The sequence below is a fragment of the Hypanus sabinus genome, chromosome 30 (assembly GCF_030144855.1).
Source record: "Hypanus sabinus isolate sHypSab1 chromosome 30, sHypSab1.hap1, whole genome shotgun sequence".
Classification (NCBI taxonomy): Eukaryota; Metazoa; Chordata; class Chondrichthyes; order Myliobatiformes; family Dasyatidae; genus Hypanus; species Hypanus sabinus.
This window is the reverse complement of record NC_082735.1, coordinates 38,927,546-38,945,630: the sequence shown is the minus strand read 5'-3', so window position 1 is coordinate 38,945,630 and position 18,085 is coordinate 38,927,546. Positions and strand designations below refer to the sequence as shown.

Genomic DNA, 18,085 nt, shown 5'->3' with positions numbered 1-18,085 from the left:
AAAGACTGACAGGTTGACATAAGGTGCATGTTTGTGTATGACAGTATCATGTTACTGACACAATTACAATAAAACAAGCAGTTGTACATATGTCAAACAGCAGCAACAGAAGATGAGAAGTGACCAGTGTTGGTTGAGAGTAGGGGAGTTGGGGGTGGGTGAGGTATTTCAGACAGGGTATACAGTACATGTGTGCTGGGTGATCTGCGAGTCTCTCTCCTTTGGGACAATCTATCCCACTGACTAAGCTTTTAGTCATCAGTCCCTATTAGCCCAACATGCAGCTCAGTGTCAAATCAGCTTTGATTTCCCCTCCTGAGAAATATCTCGAAACATTTCACTGCATTAATGCCACTGATGTTGGCTCATTATTGTTTGAATTTTCACAAAGGCAGTGGAACGAATTGTCAAGTTTAAACAAGCATTTGAAACTCGACAGAAATTAGTTATCATGCCCCAAGAAAAGGACAATCATGGGAAAGTTATGACATATTTTGCAACAGTGTAAAAATGTGACCTGTGCAATATCCTGCAGGTACAACATTACACAGATAACAACATTTCCTGTTAGGCAAGCAGTCTTGAATATGCAACAAGTACTTCCACAAAACATCAAGCTGTGTGCAAGAGAAAAAAAAATGGGAAGACTTCGAATTGCTTTACAGTCTCACAAACCCGTCCAAGAGTTGATTTAACCATCAATTTGTATTTCTCAATCTGGAGGATCTAGGACTTCAACATGGATTCTGACTGAAGAGAAGTTTCAGATTGAACTTGCGCAGAAACTTCTCCCTTGCTGGTTTGGACTTCTGTATATCCTGTTTAATCATCCGACCGACTTGACCAGGGTGTCAGTGCTACACAGCCTTAACGTTGCTCGGACAGCAGCTAGCTCTGGGAAACAGATGTCCACTGCCTTTTGATGTGCTTCAGAAGTTGAGTATCTTCCCATCTCGCCCTACAGCTCTCCAAGGTCTCTGCATTCTTTCTGGTTTCGTGCATATCTTTGAATTTAATGCTTCACCAGTGTAGCTATGCTTTCAAATGTCTAGTCCCGAGGCTTTTATATTCCTTCATTAACCCTCTCTGCCCCTTGCTCCTTCTTTTAAGATGTTTCTTTTTTTATTTGCAAACCTGCCTAATTGATCAAGATTTGAATTATCCATTGTAATAGTTTTTTTAACAAAACAGAAAACACTCCGAAGGTCAATTATAATTGTGCATCTGTGGAAAGCAAAGTAGTCAATTTTCAAGATGAAAAAAACGCTCATTGTTTTAATATGTTAACTCTGTTTCTCTTTCCATATATACTGTCTGACTAACAGTTCCGGTTTTTGTTTCAAACACCCAACACTGCAGTTTGTTGAATTACAATGTGATTCAGAATCAATTTTTTTCTGGGGCTGTACTTTGGGATGTTTTGCAGTATTTGAAGGTTCTGTACAATTGTGCTTAGCACAGGAAGTCAGCAGCTTGTAGAATCTAAAATGCTGGAGGAACAATGCCAGTGATGGAAGCAAGGCAGGACATTATTGTTAACACAAGAGATTCTGCAGATGCTGGAAATCCAGAGCAACACACACACAAAATGCTGGAGGAACTCAGCAAGTCAGGCAGCTTCGATGGAAAAGCGTAAACAGTCGACGTTTCGGGCTGAGACCCGTCATCAGGACTGGAAAAGGAGTAAGGTGCCAGAATAAAAAGGTGAGGGGAGGAGAAGGAGGTACCTAGATCTCTGCTGCCCTCCAACTCTTCGACCATGTTCTCACCCAGACTTGCTACTGCAGTCATGATTACCTTTCCCACCCACCTGGCTTCACCTGTCACCTTCCAGCTATCCCCTTCCCCTGCCTCAACCTTTTTATTCTGGGGCCTTCCCCCCTCCTTTCCAGTCCTGAAGAAGTGTGTCAGCCGGAAACCTTATTTATTGTTTATTCATTTCCATAGATGCTGACTGACCTGCTGAGTTCCTCCAGCATTGTGTGTGAGATCCTCTGGACACATTTATCACACGGTGTCCATCATAAACTGACTCTGCAGTTCACAGTACATCATTTACTGAAGAATTTTAGTAACAGCTTTGACAAGCAAATCGCAGCAAAGCAATGTCTAAAGCCTCTGCCTATGCAGTCTTGGCAGCATCTCATAAACCCACTCTATGACAGGGTAAGGACAACTAGGGCATAGGAATGCCCTCACCTTGAGATTCACTTCTGGGCCACCCATCGTTCCGACTAGGACACACAGTGCAATTTCACCACCATTGCCATCAAAATCCTGGAAGATCAGCTTCTTCACAGGCAGTGCTTAGCCACCGTCTTGAATTGCTGCTCCCTGCAGAGAAAGTGATTCGTCAGAGACCTTCCAGGATTTTGACAGCAGCAGTAATGAAATTCCACCGTAGGTCCTAGTCAGAATGACCATAAGGGATTAGCGCTCAATGTCACCTCGTATGCTGGGAGTTAATTTTTTTTAAATATATTTTGTGCCTCTACTTCTCAAATAATTAATCGAATTACAGTACTGTGCAAAAATCTTAGGTACATATATACAGCCAGGGTGCCTAAGACTTTTGTACAGTGCTATGGTAATTTTATATATTGCACTCTACAGCTACCTTGGTGACCCACTTCCTAGCGCACTCGAACCGGCTCACAAATAGCCAGCGCGCCGGCTCAAAGGCCAGTCCCAAAAGGGCGCCAGGTCTGCTTCACCAACAAAGGGAAAAGCCTGCGGGGGATTGTGAGTACGTGCCCCCTACAGCATCCGCACTCGGGGAGGGCGGGATCAGGGAGGCTTTAAAGCGAGGCTGTGAAGTTCGAATAAAATCTTCTTTAACTGCAGTTTACCGATTCCGTGTCGTTATTTTAGCGTTGTGTGTAGCACACCGCTACACTACCATAAAAAAATTCATGACATATGGACGTATGTGAGCGATGATAAACCTGATTCTGATATCGGTCTGTATTATGGAATGAGAGTGGGAAGAGGGTAGATTTATAAACTTGCTCTCCACTCCACGCTGACAAACACAGTACTGTGCAAAAGTCTTAGGCACCCCCTAGCTGTACATACATGTCTAGGACTTTTGCATAGTATTGTCAATACACAGGAGGATATTTGTCTGTTTGCATCTGTACTGGAAGAGGAAACCAGTACTCCTTCTTTTCCTCTTCCTTGAACTCCCACAGTTGTTTCTTTCTCAAGTATTTATCTAATTCTCTATTAAATCAGCTCTACAGAGATTCTTCAAAAATACCAACTACATCCCTGATCTCCACGAGTTTACAGGGTGCACTCAAGGGCATTAGGGTTAAATCAAGAACCAACACCTAAAGCTCCTCCTTACACACCCCCGCCCACCACCATTACTCTGTGTTAATTCTCTGTCCTTGAATTAGCAAATCTCGTGCCAGCAGACACTGCTTCCCCATCCAATTAGCCAAAACTCATCTGGAGGAATGTTTGTATGGATTAATTAGTTTTTGTCACCTTCACTGAAATGCTCTAGATTATCAGTCAAGCAGAGCCACAGGAGGCTCATTTGTTTCATGCCTGTCTGAGCTAAATCCAGCTTTGTGCTGATGCTACAATGTAGTTAGAACTCTGGGCTGACTCTGGAATGGGAATTCATCGGGAACATCATATGGAATTGCATTACAATGGTCCCTCACTCCGGGTGCCTCTCCATTTGCTCTAGCTCAGGGGTTCCTGACCTGGGGTCCATGGACCCCTCGATTAATGGTAGGGGTCCATGGCATAAAAAAGGCAGGGAGGCCCTGCTGGCTGAAATAATGCCTACTGATGATACACAGTAATTATTCAGCCTCACATGATACTGAGGTGCAAACTGAGATGTATTTGTAGAAAACGGATCAAATATCGAAGAGTACAGCACAGCAACACACACAAAATGCTCCAGGAACTCAGCAAGTCAGGCAGCATCTGTGGAAAAGAGTAAGCAGTCAACATTTCAGGCTGTTGCAGGAAACCGGACAGAGTACCCAGTGAAAATGTTTGCATTCCACGGGGAGGATGTATAGACTCTACCACAGCACCATTCTGCCTATAGATGACCCATATCCCTCTAGTCCAAGAGTTCCCAACCTTTTTTATGCTATAGAGCATTACCATTAACTGAGCTGTCCCTGGACCCCAGGTTGGGAAGCCCTGCTCTGGTCCCTATGTATTCATGGTCTATCTAACAGCCTCTTAAAGACCACTGTTGTAACTGCTTCCACCAATCCCCTTGGCATTGTGTTCGGGCAACTACCAAAAAACTTCACCTACGCGTCTCCTTTGTACTTCCATCCTCTCACATTAAATGCATATTCTCTAATATTTGACATTCCTGCTGTTGGAAACAGATTCTCTATGACCTCCCTATCCATGCCTCTCATAACCTTTGAAACTTCGATGAGGCCGTAATTAATCTCTGCTGCCACGGGGCAAGGAAACACCAGTCATAGCTCTTAAACTTTAAAACACCCCCAACCCCTTTCAACATCCTTGTCTGTGATGATGCCCCTGGTCCCCAGGACAGGAATCTGTTCAGCTGCCCTCCAGAAAGAGCCAGTACTATCAACGATGAGGGACCCAGCAGATCAGGCAGCATCTATGGAGAGGCACAAACAGTTGATGTCTCAGGCCAATACCCTTCATCAGGACATCCTCTGGATTTCCAACATAGAGTCACATACAGCACAGAAACAGGCCTTTTGGCCCATCTAGTCTGTGCTGAGCCATTTGAACTGCCTGCTCCCATCGACCTGCATCAACATACCCCTACCAACCATATATCTATCCAAACTTCTCTTAAACATTGCAGTTGAGCACATGTGCACCACTTGCACTGGCAGCTTGTTCCATACTCTCACCACCCTCTAAGAGAAGAAGTTTGCCCTCATGTTCCCCTTAAACTTTTCTCCTTTTACCCTTAAACTGTGCCTCTGGTTGCAGTCCCACCCAACCTCGGTGGAAAGTGCCTGTTTGCATTTACCCTATCTACAGCCCTCATATTTTTGTATGCCTCTACTTCTGCGGAATTACTCTTGTCTAACGTCAATGAGAGGAAGAATTGAAAAGAAAAACAGAGTGGCAAATTTGCTGAGGACCTGTAAATGTCAGCATACTGCTTGTGGTCTGATACATTCATTATCCTGGAGAAAGAGTGGGTTGCTATCAGTACATTGGTACTAAGAGTCATTTGCTCTGTGCTTTCTCTTATCTATAAGGTAGAAAATGTTGTCCTGCCTTCTCCATTCCAGGCTATGGATTCTGAAGAAATACAGATGAGAAGACAGACATCACAGTCAGACAACAGCTCCCAGGCTTCTTCCCAGTGCAGGAGACGTCCCAATACTTGCTGTTTCTGCTGGTGCTGCTGCTGCTCCTGGTAGGTATATGAACGTGCATTGACGATATGTTATGTAAAGGTTCAGCAGATGTTCTCACAGATTCGACGTCCTAAAGGCATCCAAGAGCGCCAGAGATGCTGTCCATCTGTTAAGTGGTTTACCAGAACACTGGTGAATTGTTAAATCAGTTTGTTATTGTCACATGCACCAAAAAACCTTGTTTTGCATGCCATCTGTACAGATCATCTAATCACATCAGAATATCGAGGTAGGTCAAGGGGAAAGTGTTACAGAATGCACCCTCTGTCCTCCCAGGCAGATATGTATCTCAAGGCCACCATTTTGAAGAAGAACATGAGAGTTCTCCAAGACTTTGGCTACTATGTATCCCCTTAACCAACATCTATAGTCGTTTCCCAGACTATTTCTTTCAATCACACACGTACCTCACCGCCCATTCTCCTTTGCTCCAATGAATCAAGTCCCATTCTGTTCAAACAGGGGTTCCCAACCTTGTTTACGCCTTACCATTGCCCAAAGGGTCCGTGGGAATCCCTCCTCTAAGCTCAGTCGCTTGAATCCTGGCAATATCCATGTTAATATTTTCTGTACTCTTCCCAGCTGTAGTAGGCTGACAACAAACAAATATTCCAAATGAAGCCTCATCAACATCTTGTACAACTGCAATGTAACATCCCACTTTATGCTCAAAGCTCTAAATGACGAAGGCCAGCAGGCCAAAGGCGTTCTTCAGCACCCTGCCTACCTGATTTTAGGGGTCTGGAGGGAAATGGTCCTGTGTTGGTTGATGGGAGTAGGTAGTTTAAATGGTTCAGTTTGGACTAGATGGGCTGAAGAGCCTGTTTCTGTGCTGTATTTTTCTATGATTTCTATGTCTAGGAGCTAGTGCAACAGCTAACCAATTCAAACAATGAGTCGGACTGATATAAATACAAACATTCGGCAGAAACAGCACTCAACGTGCATTGACAATATCACCTCGACAGGTGACGAAACGTTTGTGACCTAACCCCCAGGCTCGCCGAACAACCCTACAAAGAAACAGCCAATCTGAACAACCAATCCCTTCTTTCATTTCAGACTATGATCTATTCCAGAGATACTTACTGTGCGTATAATTTAACTATCAGTTTATGGCTTTTTACTCGGTACTTCGTAATTGCAAATTGTTGTTTAATAAGGAAGGAACAAAACAATGAAGAAAGAAATACTGATCTATTAAGCTCTCTATAAGCTGAAAGAAATAACTCTCCATCTCTTTCCAGTTTAACAGTCAGGAACAAGGATATAGATGACCACAGTCAAAAATTTTCTATCATTTCCAAACAGGATAGTCTTCAGAAACAAGAAGAAAGGTGAATATCTCACTACTGAGACTTAAAATTCTTCTCCTTTTAAGTGCTACTTTTAAAAATGATTGCATAATTTATTGATTATAAGTTTGTCTGAGTTGGTGTTACTCATTGCTTCTAGATCAGTATCACATCATAATTCAGAGCTCCGGCACACATCCAGATGTTATTGTTGATGTTGCTAGGACAAGTAGATGCCCATGGGAAAAATGGGACATAAAACTCTACAAGTAGATGCTGCACATGATCTCAGTTTAAATAGTTAAGAGAAGTTTGAATTGAATTGAATTGACTTTATTACTTACATCCTTCATATACGTGAGGAGTAAAAATCTCTACGTCACTTCTCCATTCAAATGTGCAATTATAGTAATTTGTCATTGAAAAAGAAAAAAACAGAAGAAGAGAAAAAGAAAAGAATATACAACAGGATAGTCGATATAACAGTTGCATCAGCATGAATTAAGCAGCCTGATGGCCTGGTGGAAGAAGCCTGTTGGTCCTGGCTTTTATGCTGCGGTACTGTTTTCCAGATGGTAGCAGCTGGAACAGTCTGTGGTCGGGGTGACTCGGGTCCCCAATGACCCTTCGAGACTTTTTACATTCCTTTCTTTGTAAATGTCCTCAATAGTGGGAATTTCACATCTACAGATGTGCTGGGCTGTCCACACCACTCTCTGCAGAGTCCTGCGATTGATGGAAGTACAGTTCCCATATCAGGCAGTGATGCAGCCAGTCAGGATGCTCTCAATTGTGCCCCTGCAGAAAGTTCTTAGGATTTGAGGGCCCACACCAAACGTACTCAACAATATGAGGAGAAGGAGGTGCTTTTGTGCCTTTTTCCACCACAGAGCTGGTGTGTACAGACCACGTGAGATCCTCGGTGATGTTTATGCTGAGGAACTTAAGCTGTTTACCCTCTCAACCCCAGACCCATTGATATCAATAGGGGTGAGCCTGTCTCCATTCCCCCTGTAATCCACAACCAGCTCCTTTGTTTTCACAACATTGAGGGAGAGGTTGTTTTCTTGACATCACTGTGTCAGGGTGGTGACTTCTTGTCAGTAAACTGCCTCATTATTATTTGAGATTAGGCCAATCAGTGTGGTGTCGTCAGCAAATTGAATTAGCAGATTGGAGCTGTGGGTGGCAACACAGTCATGGGTATACAGAGAGTAAAGGAGGGGCTTAGCACTCAGCCCTAAGGGGCACCTGTGTTGAGGGTCAGAGGAACAGAGGAGAGGGAGCCCACTCTTACCACCTGCCGGCAATCTGACAGGAAGTCCAGGATCCAGCTACACAAGGCAGGGTGACGGCCGAGGTCAGTTATGGTGTTGAATACTGAACTGTAGTCCAAGAACAGCATCCCTGTTCCATTCTCATTCATTCTCACATAAGCATCCTTCTTCTCCAGGTGTGTGTTGAGCTGTGGCTATTGTGTCGTTGGTCGATCGGTCATGTTGGTAGCTGAATTGTACGAGGTCCAGTGTGGGTGGCAGCATGCTGCAGGTGTAGTCCTTGACCAGCCTCTCAAAGCAAGTTTGGATAGGTACAGGGGTAGTAGGGCTATGGTCCTGGTGCAGGTCAATGGGAAGAGGCAGTTTAAATGGTTCTGCATAGACTGGATGGACTGAAGTGTCTGTTTCTGTACTGTACGTTTCTACAACTGTATGACTCTAGATGGGGAAGATCCCATTGTGATACACATGGAAGAGTGAGAAAGTAATTATCATAGCATGTTAGGAACAATTCCATGCTCAATTATATTGAATAAAGGTATTGGCTGTTGGCAGACTCATATTGCTTAAGAAATTATTCTAATATTCATTTATATCTTCAATGATCATCAGGCAAACTTTGTAAAATGCAAGCCAACATATCTTTATAAATGACAGGACTTCGAAACACAACCCATTATCTAAGATATTTTTCCACTGGGCACAAAGCGGAGAAGACGGAAGCTGTAGAGGTTTATATTTTTCATATTTTTTGTTAAATTTGTTACAAGAGGCTCTAAATTCAGCATTAATACCAAAAAAAAGAGGAAATACTAAGATAGTGTAGAATAGAAATAGGCCTTTCAACAGGGTTTTTTTTTTCATAAGAGTATCCCTTCAGCAGAGTTTGAACCAACAAATCAACTCATCTTTCCGGGAAGAGAAACTCGATATCTCCAACTTCTGGCAATTGCTCTGTCCCCTCCCCACCTTCACCATTCCCATTTCCCTTGCAAACCTTATCTCCTGCCCATCACCTCTCTCTGGTGCTCCCCCCTTTCCCTTTCTTCCATGGTCTTCTCCCCTCTCCTATCAGATTCCCCCTTCTCCAGCCCTTTCTTTCTTTCTTTCACTAATCAACTTTCTGGCTCTTTACTTCACCCCCGCCCTTCTCCCGGTTTCACCTATCACCCACCACCTGTACTTCTTCCTCCCCTCCACCCTCACCACAACCTTCTTGGTCTAACTTCTCATCCTTTTTCCTAGACCTGATGAAGGGTCTCGGCCCGAAACATTAACTGTTTACTCTTCTATAGATGCTGCTGATTTCTTCCAGCATTTTGTGTGCATTGCCAGCACATTTTTCCATTGTGTGTCAGTCTGAGTTCCCCTAAGTACAACTGTCTTATTCACTTTAACATTTCTCTGTAGTTGTGAGTTTCTCATTATCTGGGCGAAGCATTTATTTCCTGAACATTAGTGTCTATCTTGTACTTCTGGCTTGCTACTGTCTACAAAATACTGCTTAATCAGAAAAATTGTTCTGGAGCTCATATATTGATAACATCAAGGAAGTAACTTTTAGAAACTGGAGCTAGATTTCGAAACACATACCCCATGACGCAATGAAAAACATTTGTCTAGAAAAAGATAATTCGATTAAAAAAGGGAAGGTATTTTTTTTTAATTTGTCCACAGCCAGTCAATCTTTCTCATGTCACAGTTGGTTGTGGCAGTGACTGAGGCCCTTTAGTGTGCTTTCAAGGCCCCTCCCTATTTACACCATTGTGTCTGTTCAACCTTTGTGAGTTACTCCCATCTTACAACCCTTTCCCCAGATCTTTTGTTTTAAATTTTTATTTTCAAATTGTTATCCATTTCCCTTTTAGAAGCTGCTATGAAATCTATATACACAGCCATTTATGGTGGTGCATGACTCAACAACTCTCTGTGTAAGAAATGTATTCTTCTCACCTGCCTATCATCTCCCCTTGGTGCCTCTCCTCCTTCCCTTTCTCCTACAATCCACTCTCCTCTCCTATCAGATTCCTTCTTCTTCATCCCTTTACCTTCCTCATCCACCCAGTTCAGCCATCACCTTCGAGCTACCCTCCATCCCCTCCCCACTATCTTTTTATTCTGGTGTCTTTCCCACACCTGCCCCCCACTTCTCTTCCAGTCCTGAAGGAAGCTCAGCCCAAGACATCGACTGCTTATTCATTTCCTAAGATGCTGCCTAACCTGCTGAGTTCCTCCAGCATTTTGTGTGTTGCTCTGGATTTCTGGCATGTGAAGACTTTCTCACATTTTTGATTTTCTAACTCATCTGTCCATTCTTCCACTTATAATCTAGATGTTTCCCCCAAAGAGACTTTACCAATTGATTTTTATTAAAATCCTTTTACTAAATTTGATGACTATTGATTCACTCAAAATCCTTTCCCAGGGTTGCAATGTCTAATACCAAAGGGTTTGCACTTAAACTGAGAGGGATTAGGTGTAAATGAAAAGGATTTGTACCACAAGGCACAAGGTTTTTTTTGCACAAAGTGTGGTAGTTACCTGGAATGCAAGTACAGTAGAGATTTTCAAGAAGATCTTCGAGGTGTGGTCTTTCATTGATTCTGTTAAATGGTTATTATTCTATAGCTTTATTGAGTATGCCAACAAGAAAATGAATCCCAGGGTTGTATATTGTGACATATATGTACGTTGAACTTTGATAAGTACATGAATATGCAGGAAATGGTTGGATATGGGCATTGTATAGGCAGAAGGGATTAGTTTCATTGGGCATTTAATTACTAATTTAATTATTTTTGGCATAATGTTGTAGTTTGAAAGGTCTGTTCCTGTGATGGACCATTCTTTGTTCTATAGAGCTCATCTAATTGACCCTCTGACCTGTCCTGGTGTCTGTCACAGAGGCTTCCCATATTACTTACGATCAACACCCTTCCAGCTCATGGGAGAGAAAGGTCGGCATTTTATGTTTCCCTTCTTACAGGGATTGCAAGCTCAACCCAGCAGATCAAAGGATATCTGCAGGCAGAGGGAGATAAGGTTGGCCTTTCACAAGGTTCTGATAAAAAGTTATCAACTGTAAATTAACTTGAACATTATTGCTTCTCAGATGCTGCCTGACCTGCTTAGTATCTCCACCATTTTCTATTGTTGCTACTGGACATACTATATTGTTCTGCCCAGAATTTGCCTCATGTTCCAGAATATTTGAACTCTTTTCCATCAAGTCCATGATTCACAGATAAACTTAACCACTGTTCTCTTACAAATTCAAAATTGTTTATTCTGATAGAAAACAAACTGAATGCATAAAGACAAAAGATTCTAGATTCTAGAAATCTAGAATAACACACACTCAAAATGCTAGAGGAACCCAGTAGGTCAGGCAGCATCTATGGAGAGGAATAAAGTGTCAACATTTCAGACAAGGACCTATCCTCAGTCCTGCGAAGGAAGGGGGGAAATCTTTAAGCTTCCAATGATTTCTTTCTCCATCTATACTCAACAGACTGAGTGTGAATCTGGATGAAGTCATATCTTGGTCCAAGTCCTTTGAACACCTCCTAAAGGATCCAAATGGGAGGAAATTCTTATCAAAGTTCTTACAAAGTGAGCACAGCGATGAAAACATTCTTTTCTGGCTTGCCTGTGAAGAATTCAAGCAGGAAGATCAGAAAACCTCAATCATGGAAAAGGCAACATCAATATATTTTGATTATATTTCAGTTCTGTCTCCAAAGGAGGTGAGTCATGGACACAAAATAAGGAAGAAAGAATTTGTATTCACACAGAGTCTTTAACAACTCAATACTTCGTAAATTTTCCTGCTGTTTTGAAGTATCAATGTGATACTTCCTCAGTGTTGGTCTATATTTTGTGATCAAAGTTTTTACAAGGAATTTGAGCACATACACAGCTCTATGACTCACTGGCCTGCAGCTGACATGCTTTTTCTTCCACTGTCATTCTTAATTGTTTTGTAAGTTTACTTCCCTTCTGAGTTCAAGAGTCTAGATTGCTTATTGTAACTCTTCAGTACACGAATGTAAAGGAGAACAAAATGGATCTGATGCAGCACAAAAGATACATGAAGCATAAAGAACACAATTATAAAAAGTACAATAAACCCCACAACACATAACAGATTTAAGCTTCCTATAGTTATGAAGAGACCACTTAGAGGCATGTTTTGTAGAGAGCCAATCATACTGTAAAGATCTCCCAGTGCAACCTTAGCATTAACGCTCGAGAGGTGAAAGGGGAATGTAGACAGCAGTGATGAACACATTGACAGACAGACAGACATACTTTATTGATCCCGAGGGAAATTGGGTTTCGTTACAGTCGCACCAACCAAGAATAGTGTAGAAATATAGCAATATAAAACCATAAATAATTAAGTAATAATAAGTAAATTATTCCAAGTGGACATAAGTCCAGGACCAGCCTATTGGCTCAGGGTGTCTGACACTCCGAGAGCGGAGTTGTAAGGTTTGACGGCCACAGGCAGGAATGACTTCCTATGACGCTCAGTGTTGCATCTTGATGGAATGAGTCTCTGGCTGAATGTACTCCTGTGCCGAACCAGTACATTATGGAGTGGATGGGAGTCATTGTCCAAGATGGCATGCAACCTGGACAGCATCCTCTTTTCAGACACCACCGTCAGAGAGTCCAGTTCCAACCCCACAACATCACTGGCCTTACGAATGAGTTCGTTGATTCTGTTGGTGTCTGCTACCCTCAGCCTGCTGCCCCAGCACACAACAGCAAACATGATAGCACTGGCCACCACAGACTTGTAGAACATCCTCAGCATCGTCCGGCAGATGTTAAAGGACCTCAGTCTCCTCAGGAAGTAGAGACGGCTCTGCCCCTTCTTGTAGACAGCCTCAGTGTTCTTTGACCTTGATAGCTTCTTTAGTGTTCTTTGATAGCTTGAACACCTTTAGTTCTTTTCAACATTCTTCGTGCTTGAGCCAAGACAGTAAGCACCAAGTGGCAAGAGATGCAACATCTGTCTTTTTACCTTCCCATCATCCAGATTTTCCAAATGCTATTGCCTCCTACCACTTGTGACCCGGTTTCAGTCCTGTCTTCCTCTCTGAATGGAGTTCATGTGTTCTCCCTGTGTCCCCATGAATATCCCCTGCCATTCTTGTGTCCTCTCACAACATGCCACTGGGTTGGTCACTGGCCACTGTATATTGCTCCTAATATACAGAACTGTGAAGAAATCTTAGGCACATATATATAGCTAGGGTGCCTAAGATTTTTGCACAAAAAAGTACTGTATTTGTCAACATGGAGCAGGGAGCAAGATTGTAAATCTGGTGGGAGCAAAGGATGTTGGGAATGGTGAGGGCAGAGTGCCACAGGAGGGGTGTGGGGCAGGTGGCAGAGAAGGAGCTCCAAGGGCAGACTCACCCAGCCTTATGACAACAGGCAAGGTCATTTGATTCCAAACAATTAGCTTATCAATCATTACAGATTGTCTCTCTGGTGTTTCCCACTCCCTTCTCCTTTTCCCAACTATGACTCTCCTCTCCCTGCCCCCTTCCCACTCCCAGACCACTATAGAGACCGATATCAGAATCAGGTTTATCATCACACACACGTTATGAAATCTGGTTTTTTTTTGCATCGGCAGTACAGTACAATACATAAAATTACTACAGTAACACACACAAAATGCCGGAGGAACTCAGCAGGCTAGGTAGCATCTATGGAAAAGGGTAAACAGTAGACATTTTGGGCTGAGACCCTTCATCAGGACTGGAAAGAAAGGGGAGAAGTCAGAATAAGAAGGAGGGGTTGGTGGAGGAAGAAGTACAGGTGGTGGGTGATGGGTGAAACCAGGAGAGGGGGAGGGGTGAAGTAAAGAGCTGGGAAGTTGATTAGAGAAAGAGATAAAGGGCTGGAGAAGGGGGAAGCTGAGAGGAGAGGGCAGAATTCCATTGAAGAAGGGGAAGGGGAGGAAGGTGATGGACAGGTAGGGAGATGAGAGAGGGTGATGGGAGAAGGTGATGAGAGAGGGAAGCAGGAATGGGGAATAGTAAAGGGGGGAGGCCAATTACTGGAAGTTTCAGAAATGAATGTTCATAACATCAGGGAGGAGGCTACCCAGTTGGAATATAAAGTGTTGCTCCTCCAATCTGAGCGTGGCCTCACCGTGTGAGCAGAGCAGGCTGTGGACTGAAATGTCAGAATGCGAAAGGGAAGTAGAATTGAAATGGGGGGCCACTTGGAAATCCTGAAGTATGAATAAAGGCTGAAAGGATAGATATGGGGAAGATTAGCTCAGATGATGCAGACTGTAAGATGAGTGGCTGAGAAAGAAATGCTCTTGGTATGGGAAAAAGGATCAGCAGTGTGAATCGGAAATTACTGCTACAGATGGTGCACTATGAAGAGGGCATAGTGCCTCGGGCATAGAGGGCACCCACATGGCCTCAGCTATCACCTTCTGTCTCAGGGGTGCCCAATCTTTTTTATTCCATGGACCTTGCCCATTAACCAAGGGGTCCTTGGACCCCAGGAAGGGAACCCTGTTCTAGCTAGACCTCTTTCTCCTCCTCCTCCCACCTTTTAATTCTGACATCTTCCCTCTTCCTTTCCAGTACCACAAAAAGGTCTTGGCCCAAAACATCAACAGTTTGTTCATTTGCATAGATGCTGCCTAACCTGCTGAGTTCCTCCAGCATTTCTTTGCTCATTGATGGATTTCTTTTCCAGATCAGCATTGATGCCAGCGTGCGAGAAGCAATCAACAAAAACATGGCAACACCAACAACAAACATCTTTGACGAGGCACAGATGCACGTGTATGCACTGATGCACAGGGACTCTTACCCCAGGTTCCTGAATTCACCACTGTACAAGTCACTTCTGAAAGAGCTATCTCCCTCAGACAATGGAATGGACTCCGATCTGTAATAATCACTTTAATAATGTGTCCAACACCAAGCAACTGAGCTAATTTCTGACCTGACCAAGGACTCTGGGGAAATCAAACCCTCAGGTCTCCTGCTGGGATCTGTCTCACTACTCCAGATGCAGAAACAGACCAGCACATTCATACCAAACTGCCAGCCATTCATCATCATCATGTGCCGTGTCGTATAATGCAGGTGATCATGGTCTTTGTTGGCAAGTTATTCTACAGGAGTTATTTGCCATTGTTTTCTTCTAGGCAGTGCCTTTACAAGACAGGTGACCCCAACCATTATCAATACTCTTCAGAGATTGACAGCCTGGTATCAGGGCATAACCAGGACTTGAACCAGATGTTCATCCGACCATCCATCACCTGCTGCCATGGTTTCACGTGACCCTATCAGGGGGTTACGCAGGTGTTACACCTTGCTGAAGGGTGACCCACAGGCTAGTGGAGGGAAGGAGCGCCTTAAACCTCCTTTGGTAGGGACGTATCGCCACTTTGTCACCCTTCACCCAGTATCTCACTGAATTATAACAGAGATTGCATATTTCATCTTTAATCAATAACAACTGAAAACCCATTCCAGAAAACCTGCTCATAGAATTTGTTTGTTTATCTTTACACTGAATACTGGATTGCCAACATAATTTATCAATCAACCCTGTATTTTGCTTCAAGAATATGGCTTTCAAAATGCAGATATTGTGTGCAGACTGCTGATTGGTTCCTTTTGTTTGCGGACACATAAAGGACATGAAATGGTACCACCCACAGGAGAGGAGAAAAGGCAGTTTCCTAAAAACCCTGGAACAATGAATGACTTTGAATGCTGAAGTATTATCTGTTATCAATAGCAACTGGAATGGGTAGTGTTTATTGATATAATAACATAGAACATTACAGCACAGTACAGGCCTGCAATGTGTCACCATGGTTCACCAACACAATCTTAGAATTTCCCCTTCAGTCCACGATGTTGTGCCAACATTTGAATCTATGCTTAGATCAATCTAACCCGTCCCTCCTACAAAACCTGCCACTTTTCTATCCAAGACTTTCTTAAATGTCCCTAATGCAACTGTCTCTACCACCATCCCTGGTGAGCACTCCATACAGTCTCTGTGTAAAGAAATTAACTCTAATATCCCCCCTATATTTTCCTCTGATCATCTTAATGTTTCTACCCTGGGAAAAAAGTCTCTGGCTATCCACTCTACCTATGCTTTCGACCACCTTGTGCTCCTTAAGTTCCCATATTCACAGATCCACAGCGGGGGAGGAGAGAGTGCTTGCATCTCTGGCTCTCCTCCAGCCAGAGATCTGAGCAGGTCCTCAGCCCAGCATCAAAGACAGGAGACGGGAACAGAAGAGATGAGATTAGGAGTTATCTTTATTCATCACACATAAATTGAAACATACACAATGAAATGTGTCACTTGCATCAGATCAAATCAGCGAGGGTTGTGCTGGGCAGCGATGGGAAACAAGCGCTGATCGGTGCTTACTGGCACTGTATAACATTACGCTAACCAATATGCTACCGTGCCACCCCAGAAGATGCATTCTCTGAGCCTGTAGCCTGGGCCTAGTGTTAGCTCTTTGAACACAACCTCATTTTTCCAGGCCTTCCTTCCCCTCTCCAGTCTCTGCTTCAATCTTCAGTAAAGAATGACGATTCTCACTGAAGCTACGACGGTGACTCCTTTACTGCAACATACAAGAAGACAACATGAATCATCCATAGACAATGATCCAGTGTCAACCTGCCTCACTCACACATACTTATCAATCCCCAATAAGAGTCTGGGAAAAATGAATCACTTTCAGTATCGTCGTGTATTTAATATTTCAGTTATATTTGAGTAATCTTGCATATGTATATTGGTTGATCAAGCAGTCTTTTTTGTTTGAATAATTGATTACAAGTTATATGTAAAAATACATTAAATGCATACGACATCATGTTACCACATGAAATGTGCGCACTTCGCTTAAACACGAGATTACACTTGCGTTTCGAACTCCTGATCTTCTTTTGAATTAATTTAATGTTTTGAATTTACAAAGCATAACATTGGTGATGAGGTATTTTTAAAACTAACCCAACACAACCACCAAGCAGTGAGACATTCAAAACAAAATACAGCACAGCGAGAAACAGCCAAGTTACAAGAAGGAGGTAGTTACACCGAAAAGACAGGAGGTAGACAAATGGGTGACAGTCAAGAGGGGCAGGGGGAGCAGACAGAGAGAGCAGAGCACCCCTGTGGCCGTTCCCATCAACAATAAGTATACCGTTTTAGATACTGTTGGTGGGGATGACCTACCAGGAACAAGCTGCAGTGGTCCTGTCTCTGGCACTGAGGTTGGACCCTCGACTAGGAAGGGAGGAGGGAAGAGAAGAGAGTGGTAGTGATAGGGGATTCTATAGTCAGGGGGGCGGATAGGAGATTTTGTGGGGAAGATCGTGAGTCTCGGATGGTATGTTGCCTCCCTGGTGCTGGAGTCCAGGACATCTCAGATCGGGTGCAGATTATTCTCGAGAGGGAGGGCAACAACCCAGATGTTGTGGTCCATGTGGGGACCAACGACGTGGGTAGAATGAGTGAGGGGGTCCTGCGTAGTGAGTTCAAGGAGTTAGGTACAAAGCTGAAGGGCAGGACCTCCAGGGTAACAATCTCAGGATTGCTACCTGTGCCATGTGCGAGTGAGGCAAGAAACAGAAGGATTATACAGATTAATACGCGGCTGAGAGGATGGTGCAGGAGGGAGGGCTTCAGGTTTTTAGATAATTGGGCTTTGTTCCAAGGAAGGTGGGATCTGTTCAGATGGGACGGTTTACACCTGAACTGGAGCAGTGCTAACATTCTTGCAGGAAAGTTTGCGAGTGCTGCTCGGGGGGGTTTAAACTAAACTTGCAGGGGGCAGGGATCCAGAATGTGAGAGAGGATAGTGAGATGAAGAATAAAGGACAGGTGGGGACTACATGGTTCCTGAATATTAAGTGTGTAGTAGAGAAAGGTGAGGTGGAACAAGTGATAAGGAGGACACATGTACAGAGGGATGGTCTGACAGAAAATGGAGTTAAATGTGCAGAAAGAATAAGTAAATTTAGGAAGGACAACAAAATTGTCGGGGCGTATAGCCCAATGGGAGTTCGGGGAGCTGGGTTAA

The 18,085-nt window shown here is 43.5% G+C and overlaps 1 protein-coding gene across 3 annotated transcripts; it reads left to right on the top strand.

Moving 5' to 3' along the window:
• Window positions 1–617: 617 nt before the first annotated feature.
• Window positions 618–16,919, top strand: LOC132383596 (regulator of G-protein signaling 17-like). Of its 3 annotated transcripts, none has more exons than XM_059954765.1 (5): window positions 618–973; window positions 5,268–5,395; window positions 6,644–6,733; window positions 11,480–11,714; window positions 14,707–16,919. In XM_059954765.1, exons 2-5 carry the CDS (start codon window positions 5,271–5,273, stop codon window positions 14,905–14,907), a joined length of 651 nt encoding a protein of 216 aa, XP_059810748.1. In that variant the 5' UTR covers window positions 618–973; window positions 5,268–5,270; the 3' UTR covers window positions 14,908–16,919. The 3 variants fall into 3 exon arrangements, with proteins under 3 accessions (XP_059810748.1, XP_059810749.1, XP_059810747.1); XM_059954766.1 differs by having other exon boundaries at window positions 618–2,746; XM_059954764.1 differs by lacking the exon at window positions 618–973 and having other exon boundaries at window positions 4,434–5,395.
• Window positions 16,920–18,085: the final 1,166 nt, after the last annotated feature.

Coding starts and splice junctions, on each gene's coding strand:
- LOC132383596 (XM_059954764.1), top strand. CDS start 5,121: ATGTCAGCATACTGCTTGTGGTCTGATACATTCATTATCCTGGAGAAA. Junction 5,396..6,643: donor TGGTGCTGCTGCTGCTCCTG/GTAGGTATATGA, acceptor ATCTCTTTCCAG/TTTAACAGTCAGGAACAAGG. Junction 11,715..14,706: donor CAGTTCTGTCTCCAAAGGAG/GTGAGTCATGGA, acceptor TTTCTTTTCCAG/ATCAGCATTGATGCCAGCGT.